The following is an 18634-nucleotide window of genomic DNA, read 5'->3' on the forward strand; positions in this document are numbered from 1 at the left end:
AACTGTGCATGCACCTTAAACCGTTTTGTTGGTCCAACATTACGAATGGCGGATAACATTATGTAAGGCAGTATTCATACAAATTCCAAATCGAGAGCAGGATGACAAAACCCCAAATTCTGCAGAAGAATGTGAGCACTGATGACAAGCTACACATTTACTTCCTGGTTGCACAGACTCACTCCTGGCAGGCAATTTTGTTAACAGTCACACACTTGAGCCGGAAGTGTTTTTTGCCCTGCCGCTATCAAAACCTGCACTTTGTTCATTAGCAAACAATTAAATCAATTGTTAGTTTATTATGATTTTATTAATATATGCATATGTCACACTGATAGTGCATATTTACAGGTGCAATGTGTGGATAGGATCTTCTTATCTCTTTTCACTGAAAAAATCTTCGTATCTCTTTTCACTGAAAATAAGATTAGTTGTGTTGCCATCACCAAGGTAATGAATGGGAAATCCCCTAAAGGAGAAGTACACAGAGTATGAAGATGCCATGTGTGGGAAACTCCCTTCTTCAGAAAGAAGGTAGTGGTTTCACTTGAAAGTATCCAGTATGCTAATGAGGTTATTGAAAAGAAGATCAAGATCCACTACATATTGCAATCTGTCACAGAATAAATAGCAATAGCCTCATTAGCATACTTTGTACTTTCACATGAAATGCCTACCAAAAAAGGTCAAATTGTGACATTCTTGTAAACAGTTTTGGAACAATATTAACCAAAATGTTCATTATTATTGGTAAATAAAGAGTTGGAATTTTACACAATACTTGAAAAGTTGCAGAAATATGTGCTTTGGAATAATCTACTTTGTGTGTTGACAAACATGCAGATACAGTTGAAATTGTTATTTGGGCAAAAATAAAATGGTGCTATTCTTGGCATGAGTTGTAGTAACCAAAATAACAAGTTAATGTGCGTCAGTATCATTGTATCTATGAATAAGGCAGATTTTGGACTAAAATTGACTTTTTAGTCAAAAAATGGGGGGGGGGGGAGTCATGTTTGGTCTTCTTTGGTCAAAAATCCAAAAAATAAGGCCAAAATCCAAACAATGAAGACCCCCCCACCCAAAAAAAAAACCACTCTTCTTAGCATAGAATGGAGTACATTGTATCTAGATTACAAACACACAAAATTACATATTTCCATTTTTTATAGTGTCCCAAATAACTTGAGGCCGGCAAAAAATAGGTTTTTTGTGATTTTCTTCAATAATTGTTATTTTTACCTCAAATATAATTTCCTTTCCAAAAATGTACATATCGTCAGCCTGCTTTCGCTAATTGCCTAAGTCATTTTTTGTAATTTTGAGGACAAAGTACAAAATATGGTTCAAGCATGCATTTAAACATATTTATTCACCAATCTTTGCACAAGAACAAATGATAATGATACAAATGAAACGGAATTATCTGAAATAATTAGGGTGATAACATAACTGATGCATGCTTGAACCACATTTTGTTCTTTGTTCTGAAAATTACAAACAAATGACTTAGGCAATTAGCGTAGCAGGCTGACGATATATGTTTATATATCTTGCATGAATCATTAAAAAGTAACAACACTTTTAATGAATGCATTTCTGAGAGTGTGTATAGTCATCTTAAATACTGTTAAACTTGTATGTTGTACAACATACATCACTTCGATGCAGCTTGATGTTTCAATTGACTCGTCCGATTATGGAAATTATACGATGATGATTGAAGAACCTTTGTAATGCAACAGTAAAACATGATAATGGTTCTAAAAAAACTGAGCTAATTTTTTTCCCAAAATCATCTGAAACTTGTGTAAGCATGAAAAAAAAAGAGCCAATGGAATATTGATTGAAGCATCACTAAAAAAGCTTTAATGATTAAGTAACTATTAAATAAGTTGAAGCATACCTTTTTTTATCACTGAACAAATTTCACAAATTCAAGATTTAATTCAACCATATTTGAAGATAATATCTCATAGTATTACAAGAACTAGCAGGATGCACATGCAATCATAACCATCAACAGAGAAATCATAGAGAAAATTACATGCTAGAGAGGGCCATAACCAAGTACAAGTTCCCATCAGACTTCAAACTTGCAGAACTGAAAATGCAGTTTCTAGGCTCAGTTACTATATTAAGAAGTAGATTTATTAGAGATAGCTATACAGTGCTCAATATTAATTATGGTAGAACTATTTTATATAAACACAGATTTTATTAGATTTCCCTACACAGTGTGTAGTAAAATCTCATAAAATCTTTGTTTAAATTTATATAAATATATGCATATATATATCAAGGTTCTGCAAGGATCTTGCAGTAGAGGTACTATTTATTAAGCTTTAATGCGGATGGTCGACATGTGGGCATATAAGGAAGGGAGAAGATACTACACTTACTGCCAAAATCCATCGTTACACTCTTGATTCTGAATATTGTGAATTATGTGCAGGTTAAATGAGTGAATGTTCTTAGTCATCCAGTAGTTTCAAACCGAGTTTTGGAATTAAATCTAATACTGAACTATTGCTACGTCGCGTGTAGCAATGTAGCAAGTTCCAGTATTAGATTTAATTCCAAAACTCTATGTGCAGGTTAATTCATACTTTCCAAAAAGAACACAAGAATTAGTGTTCATATCATCCCATTCTCACATTCCGTATTAAACCAAAGGTGCCCCTAAAACTTGCACCTGTCTAAGCACCCCCCTTTGAGAGCTACTGCACTGTGCTGGTGCCAGTTTCACCTCAAAATGGTTATGAGAATCAACAGGGGTCTTGGGGTCCAGGACTCCTTGATTTGGCAAGCCCCTGTGATTTGGACCCCTTAATTTTGTACGCCTGTGTAGAATTAGATGCCTGGACCCCTTTATTTGCCAATTTGGACCCCTGGACTCAGCAGGTCATCGCTAACCCTGCTCTTGTTCTTGTTCTTGTTTGTAAGAATGGATTCAGTGATAAGCTGATGATGAAGCTAATTAATTCATCCTACAGTATTTTGCAAAGATCTGCACTGGCCAACTACTTGTCCAGACCATCGCTAACAGATTTTCCAGCGAATGAGGTGCCTATAGATGTGATGGTGTTTGGTGTTTGCCAAATATAATAATAAGGTCTTATTCAGATTTCATTTGACAGCTTAACCATCGCGTATACACGCGCGACGTCAAGCGTGTGCATTGGACTTTGTGCAAATAATATGCGCTGGACGTCTAGCAGTACGCTTAATTTGTAAAAGGGAATCTGAATAAGAATTTAGATTGATATCTCATTGATCTCACTCGCTGTAAGACCAACTTACAAATTGTTTTGGTCTCATGGCAATTAAAATGGCTTCAGATTTTTTAAGATTTTGTATTTCTATGGTGTACCTATGTACATTGTAATGGTTTGTCAGTACTGTACTATTACTGTGATATAATGCAACTTCACATCTTTAAGAATGTATCTCAAGTGCTTGCTACTAATGATACTCTGCACAAGGTATGATGAAATGTGTTGCTTATTTGTTGCACAATTTAGGGATTGTGAAAGTTGATGCATATGATGGCACTAACGTCAGCAATTTTATTGATGGATTAGACAGGCAGTTAGGTGCTAAGATTGATTTAGTTAAATAAAATAAGCAATATTCTCAAATGAGTTGGTGTGAACAGCTACAAATCAGTGCATGTGTTATATTACATGATGTACATGTTTGCATGTAAACACATTATTTTGCTTTGTCATGGATGAAAATGTATGTGAATGTCAGCCTTAATATTCCCATCCAAATCATTTGAGATTATTTCTGTATTAGATACGATACCATTAGTGACAGGGCTGACATTCCTGGATGAGTTAGTAAATCTACTGGTGTGGTGCAGGAATAAAGCAGCTAGAGGTCAGAGGTCAAGAAGTCATCACAGCTTGCAACAAAGGGAGGTCAAACTAATGAAACAACACTTACAAATATTTGTTCCCTCACCCTTCCTGATGCACCCAAGTCTGGCGGCCTCCTGTCTGTTCTACGGGAATCTCCCCCTCTCTTCAATTTTTGCCTAACAGAGTCTTTGACCTGGACATCTGAGTTGTTTCGTTTCAAACCTGCTGATGGGGCGGTCATGTTGTCGTCGATGAAACCAAGGGTCTCTGGGGTTGAGCGCTGCCTGGCGTGGTGTGGTGTGAGCTGAAATGGTAGAGATAATAAAGTACAGGTTAATGATATCAATAGTCATCACAGGTTACATGATGCTTCCCAACACATATAAACCTCCTCAATGAATATTAACATTCATGGTGTGACTATGTATGACACATCATCTCATCCAACAAGGCAGTTTGCTTTCTCAATTACCATGCAAAGGGGATCAAAGTTATATTCTAATAAATGTGTAAATATCCAACTATCTTACATCTCAGATCACCCTTGAAATGACTTATGTTTGGGCAAAATATTTTATCACCTTCACTATGTTTCTTGAATACCCACCCTAGCAATGACATTATGATGCATATTTAAGCCATTTGCATAAATCCTGATCATTTACTTTGATTGACTGTTGTGAACACCTATTCATTGGCATAGAAATGAGCACCATTCTCTACAATTGTTGACAATAGTGGTAAATGTAGATGACATTTGATCACAACTTCATGAGTACCTCTATGACCTGAGAAAGGATCACTCCACTGAAATTGTATCCTCCATATCCATCCACCACATTCTGAACAATTAATGTAAATTACTCTTAATTCTAGCTTCGACCTCATTTACCCTTCAAATTACATAAATCTTTGCTACCAAACAATCATTGTATCCCAGGTTCAGGCTAATCATGCCAACACATGAGAAGTAAAATCAATTTTGAAAACCATAACAACCTACTGTATACCCACTGATACATAATTTAGGACTGGTAAATGCCTCCTGAATATTGTTCAGACAACAACATAACTTGAAGAAGGTACAATGCAGGGTACAATAATAAATAAATAAATAAATTTCGGATTTGTATAGCGCCTTTTTCCAGCTAGATCTTGAAGGATTCAAAGCGCTGTAATTTCGCTGCCATGGTGAATCATCACAATCAGATCGCATCATCTAGGCCAGTTGCAGCCGAACCTCAGGCGCAGACCTATCCGCACTTAGATTGTAACATCCACCAATTATCTGTGCAGCTCCCCAAATTCCATTGGGTGAAGAAAGTTTTTGATAACCAAACAACTAATCACCGATTTTTTGAAAGCAGGAGGAAATCGGAGATCCCGGAGAAAACCTGCGAGAGCATGGAATCGGGATAAACCAAGTGCACATGAGTCCTTGGGCGCGCCAGAGCTTGAACCGGGACCTCAGTGGTGCAAAGCGAGGAACTACCGCTCGCTTAACTCGCCTCCCAAAAGCTCATTGGAAGGTTTGTAGACATTTTGGTTCACATCCCACTCAGTATTGTCAGCAATAGGCTTTTATTTTTTCACTCATCTAACTATAGTATTTGCTTTCATACATTATGACGCTATTCCCGCTATCCAGACATTTTAACTGTATTTTTATCTTAGTATCATGCATCCTAATTAATATGCTGCCCTCAACATGTGCAAATTTAGTGTGTGATACCATTTTAAGAAATTCATTTCCTGGTGTATTTCTTTGAATCTTTCATTTAGCAACAAAAGAGGGATCCAAATCTAGCTGAAGCGGGGCAAATTGCACAACCAGGCAAAGCTGGGATGTGTTATGCCAGAATATTAAACATGTCACACTAACTGATGCAATCATTAATTAATCAATGTCACACTAACATTATGCTGCTACATTTGACAGTTCATTTTTGCATACAGTGCCAAGATATACTTCCAGCCAAAGAAAGAGCATTCAAACCACATTTGTAAATAAGAACATGGTATATTTATGTGGGACTCTATCTGCAATTGAGCTAGGTAGGACACTCCTACTTATTATTACACTACCATCAATTATGTGAACACAAATGGTGGAATGACAGCTGACAGCCAGATATTCATTTAGAAAGTAACACAAGAACATTGTTCAATTTAAGTGCCACAACTCTTTAGGTATTTTTTTGGTGCTTGAAATATCTTACGACTATCCACCAGGGTTTGGATATCAGACTTGAATAGTTATCTTTGTGACAGTACTAAATATGTTGTGTTACCCGCATGGTTTTATCACCCATACATGTACATAACCGTAACTCCAGCAGGCTTTTTGGTGGAGGGGAAGGAAAGAAGGAAGGAAGAACACAAAGAGAATTTTTATTTTCTCGGGTGTGGTTTTGAACCCTGACCCCTCGGGCGCTAGACACACAAATTACCATAGCATCGCACAGGGGATAACCTTGGCTGGCCAACCATATGCGCTTTTTGCTGTAGCTTTATGTAGATTTTGGGCTTGTTAGGGTTACCCTAGCTCCCTGCTGTTTTCTTAAATCTGCACCCATGTTCTTACACTAATTACAACCTCAACACTAGTCTCAACCATTACCTTATCCCTTAATGCACACATTAACTATATGTTATATCTAAATATCAGGGAAGAATCTTAAATCCTATTCAATAGGGAGTAAAAGTAAGAACCATGGTTCTTTTGGACATTTTGGTGACTAAATATACCTCAACATATACAAAAACTCAGTTTGGCATACTTTCTGCACCATGTAGGCAGGGCCTAAGTGGTCTCAATAGTGAACCTAGATACAGAATTACAAGGCTGAATTAGGGAATGAATGTCCTTGCAGAATGTGCCATTTACAATAATTGTTATTACAAGAATAGCTACAAGCACCTTGTAACATCGATATCGGTTATCATCAAACAATGATCACAGCAATCCACACAAATTTATATTGATTATATTCAGGTACCAGTGCAAACCATGCAATGTGTGTGCAGTGGGCATGCACATGTAACAATGTGTGAGGAGGGGTGGCGTGTAGGGGTGTGTGGGAAGGTACATTCAGATAACTGTAGACACACACCAACTGTGATGTCCTTGGTAAACATGCATATAAGACCACGTTTTGTTGGCCGGTATGCGGGGGTCAGGTCTTTATTGGATAGTAAAATTTCAAGTGGTTCCACAATTTGGTGCCAAATTTCATATATAAAAGTCTTTGTTCAGATAGGTCCAATCCTAGGTTCTCGTTTGCTAGTCTGTGGGGTGTGTATGTATGTATGTGCACAGTGCATTTGTATCCTGCATTCAAAATGCAGAGTTGCGCATATTTACTTACACACATACAAACTGTGGAACCTGATCCAAATGTGGAGCTCCATGGTTGAGTTAACATCAAAAAACAGTGTCTTTGTGCCATTTGTGATTATGAACACCTACCGGTACACGGTTAGAATGTGGGTGTGTGTAACTCCACTGTTGAAAACTTCACATTTGGGGTTTATACCAGAGGGTGTGTTCTTGTGTATACAACACCCTACTCCTTATTGCAGAAAAATACAGTACTATTTTTTTGGATTCAAGAAATATTAAAAATGAAACATAGAACTAACTAAAGGATTAGGATTTAGCTAACTGGCAATGAAAGTCAAATTTTGATATTTCATCAATTCTTGGAAAAAAGAGCCAAAACATGTGTGTCTTCATATACTGTGACAATCAAGCCAAGTTGTAAAAATATTAAAATTTGACTTTTATCACCGGTTACTAAGAACTAAATGATTATGATTTATTTGTGTTTCATTTGGTAAAAGAAGATCAGATATTTAAATTCCAAAATATAAGTGCTGTATTTTTCTGGAATCAGGAGTAGGGCATGCATGCACATACATGTATGCCTGCATTGTCGGGATATTTTCTCACTTCATATGTGTATCATAAACTGTACTCGGAAGCCAATTCTTGCAGAAAGTACCACTCAATTAGAAAATGAGAATCCTCTATACTGGGGGCAAAATAAAAATGGGGGGGGGGGCCAAGACAAAACAATGTCCCGGTTGCATAATTTTGACTCGCTCTTATTGGTGGGATATATACATACCATGTTTTAGAGGGACTGTATATGTAAAGTCCTCGCGCTTCCAAAAAAGGCTTTATTGGGACAATTTGTGTGTATAGTGAGCAAAAATGTCTGTAATTTACACAATTTTTATCCATAATCGGGGTGAATTTTGGTGTCAAACAGGCTCCTTGCCCCTTTTCTTTTCCCTTGCCCTCCCGATTTTCTCTTTCATTTTTTGTCGGGGGGGCCACTCTGCCCACCTGCCCCCACTTGATACAATGTGATTCCAATATCCATATAACAACGGACAACAAAGATAGTTGTTCACAAATGGCAGCATTTCCATTTTCTTTGTAAATTTTCAAATACATCAGGAATGAACACTCGCAAAACTGTTGAACCATCATGAGCCGGTTTCAAAAGCAGTTTTGAGTAGCTGACAGCTCAACTTCTCATTTTTTTTTTAATGTAAATTATCATATGTTGCTCTCAAATTAAGTCATATGGAATTGAGTGCTATTATATCAAAATGAGCAGAATAATTCATCTATGAATGCTATTGATTTCCTTATTGCGTGTTAATTTTGTCAAGAAATTGCCTCAAGATTGTGCAAGTATTGCTATGTGCACAGTTTATTGAGTGTACATTGATATAGTTGGGTCACGAATATTACTTTATGTTAGCTTGGTTGTGCAAGTATATGGATGTGTGTGTGCATGTGCAGTACACTTACCCTTGGGACCCTGGAGTCTGATTTTCTCCTGTTGGGCTGTGAGTGAAAAGGAAGGCAGCAAAATTGGCCAGTTACCAAAATAGAAGGATCACCAATAATGAGAACATCAACAGAAAATGATTCTTGCTTCAGGATTGCAGTCTTGATACATTAGATATGGATTTGCACCAGTGTTCATTGTAGGGATTTTGCTATTCAGCCATTTTGACCATTAACTCAATTTTTTGGCCCAAGGCTTTGGCTAATTTGGAATGAAAACCTGTTTTTTCCTTTTTCTTCCTGGAAGACTTTGCACCAAGTCTGGCAAGTCCTGCTCAGATCATGCACCATACAGCTTTAGGCCAAAAAAAAAAGTTGTTTGCTTGCCCTCGTCCGACCGACCGTCTCGGCAGTCCCGACCGTAGAACTTTTTTTTTGAAAAAGTTTTTTTTTTATTGCGATTTTCCCAAAATGGCATGTATTTTTCGCCTGAAAACCGATGATTTAAAAGAAACGTTGTAAAATACCATATCCTGCATGTTTACGTGTCCGGCTGTACCTGACTGTCGGGTTCCGCAATTTCGTATACCGTCTAAGCTCTAATACAATTTGCTATCCACCTGCACATTTCGGACGGCGCATCTAGGGATGAGTTTATTTACAGGCAAAATATAACCGTGCATATCGTGCAAGAATGGATACAATATAGCAGATGTTAAAATATGGTAAAAGTAGATAAAATTTGAAAACAGTTGTACCAGATATTCATTTCTTGTTTATAAATATTTAGATTCATGATATTTGTTCAGATCGACTAGGAAGTAACATTGCACTATTTTTTCAACATGTTTGTTGAGGCTACTTTTATTAAGAGCACAAATCGCTCGGTATAAATATGATTTCACTTTAAACATGGCGGACACAACACGAGTAGCGCTATCTGTACAGGTGAAGCAAGGGACCGAACACGCTGATTAATATGATAGTTTTGAAAAGCATAAAACACTACATGTAGGAGAATTGTACACTTCATTAAACGTAGGCCTACATGTAGAAGAGCTACAATTGTTTAAGGTGCAAGTGGCAAGCACAGATGCTGGACCATGGCGTGATGTTGCTGCTACGGAAATGCTTGAACCATTAATTGCATTCGGTATTCGCCATGTCTGTTTCTGGGAAGCGGAAAGAAAAAAAAAAAAAACTTTTCCCGACCGACCGACCTAATTTTTAAAATCCATTCGAGGGCAAGCAAACAATTTTTTTTTTTTTTGGCCTTAGCAAGAACATTAATTCACACCAATATGCGAGTTGTTTTTAAAAAAATGGTGAATATGATAGCACCAATTAACATTGACAAAATGAAACCCATCAAACAGACACAAATAAACATTCACACACCTAGAATTTTTATACCATACATTCATTCCTGCAAGAGCTACATTGTAGGTTCATGTACAATTAGACACTAATAACTGTGAGCTATCTGTTTTGAGGTCATTGCTGGAAATCAGAAGGGTTTGTTTTGGGCTCAGTGCTCCCAAGGAAAAATACTGAAGCCCAACACAAACCCTAACAATTTTACGCAATGGCCGTAAAACAGATGGTGCAAAGTTATTATCATTCATTACTAACATTTTACATTTTTGCCATTAGTTTCATGAAAGTAACACAATTTTTTGCTTACAAGACTATTGAAAATTTATCTTCCTTTTACTATTTTAATGCCCGATCAACAAGTACGCTGGCTTACTCATGGTAATTACACAGGCTTGTTTTTGTGTTAAGAAACAATACGCAAACGCTGGTTATTTATGAGTGAGATTGGAACAATTACACATTTTACAGTCAATTGTGAGATATTAATGACCTGCATTTACATTTGTGTGTTTACAAATAATAACATATCATTGGACCTCACGCATCGTGTATATTCATGAGGTTATGAATATTACGCATTGACATTGTGGGTGTAAATATTGCATTGTGGAGGGTATTGTATGAAAACCCTTTACAAACATGTTTTTAAAACTATTTCTTACCAGCCCTATGGGCTAAAATGCACTTGTGGGTATACACCCATACATGTAAGCCCATTTACACCCATTATGTAACTTTGTGCATATTTGTAGCTCTTGTAAGCTCACCCACTCATATTCAGAAACAAGTGTATACAAACATACACATCTGTGTGGGTTCATGCACCTCACTCGTACATAGACATACTGCACAACCCTAACATCCCGACACACACACTTCATTGAGGTGACATAGGTTTTACATACCACAAGATGAGATTGCTAGCAATGATGGATGATCCTCATAAAACACTACATCAACCACAAGGAACACTGATTAACTATATGTGTTTCATGTATAATGCCCAATTGCAGGGCGACAGTGAAAACAACTGCAGCACATCACTATAACACAATGGCTGGGAGACATAGACAATACAGGGGTTTCCTTTTACATTGACCACCTTTACTGTGTAAACAGAGGATCACATGAACACTAACACAGCAAAACCAAAATATACAATTCTTTTCAACTTCAACACATGGTGCCAACTTCAATAACCAGCAGCACAGGTAAAGTCTTTATGTTTACATGACACAGCTACCTAAGATTTAGTAGCAGTACTGTATCCCTTGGTATTCAAAGTACACAACTCAGGACTACCAAGGGTTGCACTGTAGTATATTATGTGATCTAATTAGATGAAAGTCGAACAAGACATTTTTCATGAAAAATAGTGTTATAGTTCATCAGGATTATAAAGGTTTGGGTTCATTTGATCCATATGCTACAGTGGTCCAAGGTGATCATCTTGAATACACCTGGTGTACACTTACAAAATCCATACCAAGCATCACGCATCATTACCCTTTCAATTTTTCTAGTATTATCAACTTATGAAACAATTCTCTATCATAAGCATTGGGTAACATTTTCAGAACATAGAGCAAACACATTTTCAAATGTTAAGTAGTGCATAACTGTTCTGACTGTGGATGTCAAAATGTTAGCCAGTATCACTACCAATAGTCATCCAAAGTCAATAGTATGTGCTTCTGCTGGGCTGCAAATGGTTATCAACATAACCAACATTCAAAATTGTATGCCAACCCCACCTACTCATTGGGCCCCCACTGATAGGTAGCTAGGCCTACTCCCTATTCCAGACAAATACAGCACTAATTTTTTGGGATTAAAAAAATATCACCCTGTTTTGCCATATGAGACATAACTAAATCCTAAACCTTTAGTTAGTCCTAAGTAGCAATAAAAGTCAAATTTTAATATTTGGCCAATTTTTGGTAACAAGGGCCAACAACATGCATTTTAGGGCATTTTTTTATGCTGTGACAATCAAGCCCAAAGACTTGTACTAAGACTAATTTCAGTTTACGCATTCTAATTTTTGGAAAAGACATGTTTCATTGTTATAACCAACCATTAAAGTAAAGCTTGTGAAGGGTGATAAGCAATATTATGTACTGTAATCTTTATGAAATCAGACCCAGATAATAATCAGTTTTGAATCAGACAAGCTGTTGCAGTCAAGTTGATGATATTGATACCTACACTACTTTTGGTGTAACATAATTGACTTACATCAGCAGCAATCTGTTCATCCATCAACAAGTCACTGTTGTCAGGTGCATTTGATATAATTGTTGGTATAACAGCCTACAATGAGCAATAAAGAGAGAACATACTGTCATCATTCTGTTAAAATCAGGTTACAATATTAAGCTCTAGTAGTAAGGGGTGCTCAATCACATTACTCAAGTCACCCACCTTCACACATTATTATGTTTTGATGAGTCCAAGTGTGTGAAAATATTGGATCCAAAACATATTGATAAAATTTGATGCTTTACGCCCAATATTTATTGGTCTCGCTAAATGTCTTGTCCAATATTCTAAAACTCATAGCTTGACCAAAAAAATATGGGCTCAATCAATCCAATTTTATATCAGTATTTTTGTGGGGCCTGAGAGCACATTTTATATTTTTTCATATTTTTGATATTTAACTGTATGTAGCTGGTAGGAAAAGTCGATCTTCATATGAAAATTGTGACCTTTTGTACCAAAGATATACATTTTTTCCCCAAAACACCTATCCAAGCTCTTAAAGTAACAGGAATTTGTAATTGTGACGTTATAAAGAGTGAAGATTATTTGTAACTTTACATACAGGATGAGTTACTTGTCATGGTTCTATGGAAACAACTCCTCAAAGTATAAGCTTCCAGAAGATTTACTCCTTTCTATCCCACACTTATTTCTGGGTACCTCATGAAAAGTGCTGCAGTAAGTTACCTACAAAGCAGCCTACACAGTCGATATACCAATCAAACTACACATACCTCACCATACCTTGGGATAAAATCCTGTATACTTTGTGTAGTTTTACATCACATTCAATGTCTCCTTGAATACTTCTCTAGCCAAGTAAAGAATTGGCTAAGCAAGCTTTACCACTCAAACATCACACATCATTAGTTTGTCCCCATATATCTTGTAGTAACTGCCAAATTTGCATTCACATTGTCGGATGTACGCGTGGCAGAACTTGGTCAAGTAGACAGGAGTAGTGGCAGTGTGAATGACGGTTAGCGCAAGTTCTGCCAGGCATAAATCTGATGATTTACGTCAAAAGTAGCGAGCTAGGTGTAATCGCAATGTGAACACTGCTACGCCTGGCACCCGGTGAAAAGGTCACAGAAACACTGGTTACTCCTACCAGAAGTGAATCCTTGGTGGAACTGGACGGTGTAGTACAATGTACTAGGAGCAGGCTAGGTGTGGACACATGGTAGGAGTAGGGAAAATAATTGTCAACTTTTTTTTTATCACTGTTAGCATAAGTTTACGCCAGGTGCAACTCAAAATGTGAACATGACTAATACTACTTAAAATGTTGGTATCTCCATTAATACTGCTGCAGGGAGTTTAGATGTAGCCTACTTGAGGGGATATCAAACAACCCATAACACTCATCATCAACACTAGCTCCTTGTTACTTACTCACACCTCTAAAATAGGCACTGTCACCCTGCTGATACACAATCCAAATTTATACTCAAATCATGCTTCATGTAATTGATGTTGACCATCCTTAATATAGGTCTCTCAAAGATATACATAAATGTGTATTTCAAACTGACACAATCAATTACTGCATATCATACCTTTGGATAAGCCCCTGCTCTGTATGCTTTCTGCAGCTGCTGCTCCTACACTCGTATTCTGGTCTGTATACCATTCAACTCTTTCTGTAATTTTTCAGTTGGGTGAACGTTGTATTCTGTTCTTTGTTTCTGCAAGAGAAAAGGGGTATTGTATTCTTTGATTAGATAGATTTTCAGGAAAGAAAGGTAAAATGTTGATAAGGAAAACATGAGAGCTTGCTGCTTTCATAACATTTGGCTTTTCACCACTTTTCACATTTTCAATCACCAGAAGATACAATAAATTCACAAACTTCAACAGTCTTTCCACCAACATCAATTTTTTATGCTGAAAATGTAAAAAGTAAAAGATCCTGACTGCCTAAGAATGACCTGAAGATTTCAGCAAGGTTTTATAGCCATGGGTATAGCACTGTTACATAATATACATAGTAACATCTTCTATCCGCAAAAGAAACTACTTTGCTTTCATCTATATCAACTATGTTGTTAATTTACAAATAACACTGTTGAGTTTCTAATGCTATCAACAAAAGTGTTTTCAAGAGAGAGGTTGTCTGATAAAAAAAAGCTCACTGTCCATCAGTGTCTTTGCTAGCCATCTCAAGGAGACTGCCTGCCTCTCATTTATTAGATGGGCAAACACTCCAAACAGATATTGACTAACTTTTATTTGAATCTATTGATGGTTTTAAGAATGCAATAGACAAATCTTGATTTTAAGATTTTCCAAATTCTCCAAGATATCAAATATACAAAATATCAATTCAGCAGTGCATAACATCTTATAAGACCCACATTTAGTTGAATAATATTAGTTATAAAAACAATGAAAAATGAAATACAGTTGTTGTTTTCTGAAAACATGCGACACGCAACCCAGAATTGACTTTGCTGTGCCTAAAGGTGCATCCACATTGTAATATTACCCAGTGCCACTTTCATTACTTTGGTCATTTCAATGAGACTATCTGAAAGAAGGCATCTGTCGTGTGTCACACATATCATCAGCACCAGGGTAAGCATCTATCTATTTTGCCATTAAAAAATGATTAAACTGCTCTGATTACCAAATACATGTACAAGAGTTCAATTTAACAAGGATAAAATTATAATGATTGTAACAAATTAATTTGAATTCTGTAACCTCACACTGGACAGAGAATCTGATGATTAATGTCAGTCCTTAGATCTATTCTTAAAAAGATTGACAAAATTCAAGCCCTGATTTCCTCTACTAAACTCCCCACCCAATCTGCTAAGGGTAAAATTAAGACTCATCTTGACCATGTAAGTCTTTGAAGTAAATAATTGCATGAATCTATCAAATAATATCATGTAAAGCATGTTTCTCCCAGTCTCATTTATATGTTAACCCTTGCACTAATGTTCCTGTCCACAATGTTTTCAGATAAAATAAAAACGGTAAAACTACTACTAATTCAATACTAAATTTGATTGACTTGGTTGGAGTGCTGATACAACAAAAGTTTGCTGATAGAAATTAAATTGATATTTGTCCCTTTTCACACAAATGTCCATCTCTGTAACACTGTAATATAGTTAATGTATCTAGGCAATGTACTTAAGGTACTCCACTTTTGACATAAAAAGCTGTAGAACACATTTCCAAATTGTGCCGGCAGACGGTACAGCTCTGTCATCATGGTTTAATTATTGGCATCTTTGATAAGGTCAAAGCAATGCAGGCCTGCACTATGAATAACATCCAACATATATCCATGATGTGATTCCTCCTTGATATACACATCATTCTGCTCATCTTCCAGTAAACACATGTCAGTCCAATGTTGCTATATCAAAACATACCAATTGAGCACAATTGCACAGACATACAGTTGGATTTTATTGTGAATTTTCCTGTCATAAATTCATAATTGCTTTTTTGAACAAGTAAAAGCAATTGACCATGTGCAGCATTATATAAATATCAAGTAACTCGGTCAGATAGATTGACACAAAACAATGCAATACCCATTGAAACATTACATTAAGTGGGTCAGATCAAGATGGATGGGAATAGGGAAACACAGACTGCACACCCACACCAAGGTCAATTGGAATGAATTTTAAAGTGGTGCGGCTCAAAGTGGGGGTCTTCAAGCCCGAGCACTTTTGAAAATGGATGTATAATTTTAAAGGCAAGTTAATAGAACTAAACTGCTGAACTATGACATTACATTCACATTTTTTGTGTCAATTTGTTTATTTTTATTTTTTTATACTTTTTAGGCTGAAAAGTGGTGCAGACATGGCATAATCTGTCGCAGCAGTTCCGACGGGCCTGCCCACACCTGCATGCACACCCCTATGATACACGACCTATACACCAGTAGACGAGGACCTACTCCATATTCCAATAAAATACAGCAATCATTTTTTGGAATTATTTTTGTCAAATGAAAGAAAGCTAAATCCTAATCCTTTAGTTAGTTCTAAATGGTAATAAAGGTCAAGTTTTAAAATTTTGCAATTTGAGGGAAAATAGGCCAAAACGTGCATCTTTGTATGTTTTCTTACAATTACAGGGTGTCCCAGAATGATCTATACTGGAAAAGTTGAATTTTTTTGGGTATGAAGAGCATTACTATTGGTAGTTTTGTTTTAAATTCTGTAATCTACATATATTTTAGATTTTAGAAATTGGACGTTTCTAATAGAAGTTATAGGATATTGCGTAAAAATGGTGAATTCCATGTTTTGACAAAACAGCCTATTTTGAAAACCTGCAAAATTACTAACTGTTCAGCACAAAGTTATATGGAAAATGTTATGGAGGTACATTTATGTCCTGTTCTTACTTCCACAAAAAAGTCGATATCTATTGATTATTTATGATGTTACGAAGCAATCCTTGTATGGAATAAAGGATTTGTTAAGCTTGAGTGACCTTATACTATTCTTTCTTTGGTGGCAGTTTTGAAGATAATTATTGCAACGTGCCAGTTGCATCATTTTAAATGCCGGCAGAGATTTGGATTTGTCATAACAGTATAGAGAATGTTTGTCCTTAGAGTCGCCACATATATTTATGTCAACAGTATACTGGCAAATCCACAGCTATGTAATGGAGAACAATAAAATTTACTGCGGAGTATCCTTTAGGAAGTTATATCCTCTGTGATGACATTTTTTGGTAAAAATTGTGATAAAATCACATTTTAGCATCTTATTATTGGAATGTTTCACTTAATCCCATATCAAGAATGATTTTTTTCAAACATGGTATAGATCATTCTGGGACACCCTGTATAACCACAAAATTCTATGACTTGGCACAAGTCTAATTATTCCAAATCTTGATTATAGGCTAAGAGGTAGCTCATAATTAATACTTAATGTTATTTTTGATTAACTGGTTATGAAAGAGATCAGAAATATTTCCAAGAATTAGAATGCTTAATTTGAAATAGGTCTTTGAACAAGTCTTTGGGATTGATTATCACACTATACCAAAACATTGACCAAAAAAATTAAAATGTTACTTTCAATGCCATCTTACTAAAGGATTATGATTTGGCTTTGTTTTACTTGGCAAAACATATAATCCAAAAAAATTAGTGCTGAATTTTTCTGGAATGGGGAGGATTTTCAGACCCAGGACCTTTAATTTGGAGTTTGGACCTATCTACACCATGGACCTGCTTGAAGTTACTATCCAACTGAGACTTGACCCTATACCAGCAATGAGCACAGTGGTGGGTGAAAGGAACCAAGGGTATCAATGGTTGGTGTGTGTGTGTGTGTCCATGATTATCACAGTGTTTCCTCGACTGACTGTGTTAACAAACACTAGGTACGTTGTGAAATATGTAATTATTGGTACAAAACAACATTGCAGGGGTATATATTTTGACAGAATGGGTTATTTTTTCCATAACTTACTTTTCAAGAGATGTTAATATTTCCATAACTTGACATGTTTTCAATACAATGGGTACAAGCATTTTCTTGTTTTTTCTTTCTGTAACTTCCAAAATTGCTTATTTTCTTTCTCCAAACTGTAGCTCCTGTAAGAGTGAGCCCCCCCACACACACACACACATCTAGGTAGTTTAAAATACAAACTACCACTTTCTTTTGCTACCATGGATGCTGTGGAAAAATTCTTATTCTAGTACCATACACTATAGTGTTTAAGCGAGGACCTTTTTTAACTATTTAACAAGACACATATGCTGCACCTAAATGACAACAAAATTCAGATAAATATAATTATTTGATATGCACGTCATCTACCCTTTCCTTTGCTGGCTTTTTCCCCCTTTATTTCTTGATATCCGCATCATTAGTTATATGTCGTTTACTGCCAGTGACCATTACATTGACGTCATTAAAGACATGCACATATGCATGATTCAGATCATCTTTTAGCAGGGCTTACAATGTGATCAGCAAGTAAGTAAATAAATATATTTATGGTGGTGAATGCTCAACAGAGCTCAACTACTTGGGTTCCAATCTATTAAAATGATCTACACAAGTATGTGATGCAAAATGACTTGATGTAAAATCACTTGTTTATTGCATTATACTGTACATTTTTTGCCCTTTTCCAATTTGAACTATTCCATTTGTTTTTAAATTTGCAATTCTAAGCTTCTTTAAATTTGACGTATACACAAAAGGAATGTATTCTTGTGTTGTTATTTTTGTAGCTTGAATGTGAAAATAAATATAGCTTGAAAACTCTCACTTTTACAGTAGCCCAGACTGGTCAAATTCTTTGGCACGTCACATTT

The 18634-nt window shown here is 36.2% G+C and overlaps 1 protein-coding gene across 1 annotated transcript in view; it reads right to left on the bottom strand.

Annotated features, from left to right (window-relative positions):
* The window catches only part of LOC140170036 (uncharacterized), a 239238-nt gene that overhangs the window by 73062 nt on the left and 147542 nt on the right, over positions 1-18634 (bottom strand). Inside the window, 4 exon segments of the mRNA XM_072193351.1 lie at positions 3952-4170; positions 8692-8727; positions 12286-12360; positions 13872-14000. Of these exon segments, the coding sequence (XP_072049452.1) occupies positions 3952-4170; positions 8692-8727; positions 12286-12360; positions 13872-14000 (459 nt within the window).

Source organism: Amphiura filiformis, chromosome 14 (genome assembly GCF_039555335.1).
Source record: "Amphiura filiformis chromosome 14, Afil_fr2py, whole genome shotgun sequence".
Lineage (NCBI taxonomy): Eukaryota > Metazoa > Echinodermata > Ophiuroidea > Amphilepidida > Amphiuridae > Amphiura > Amphiura filiformis.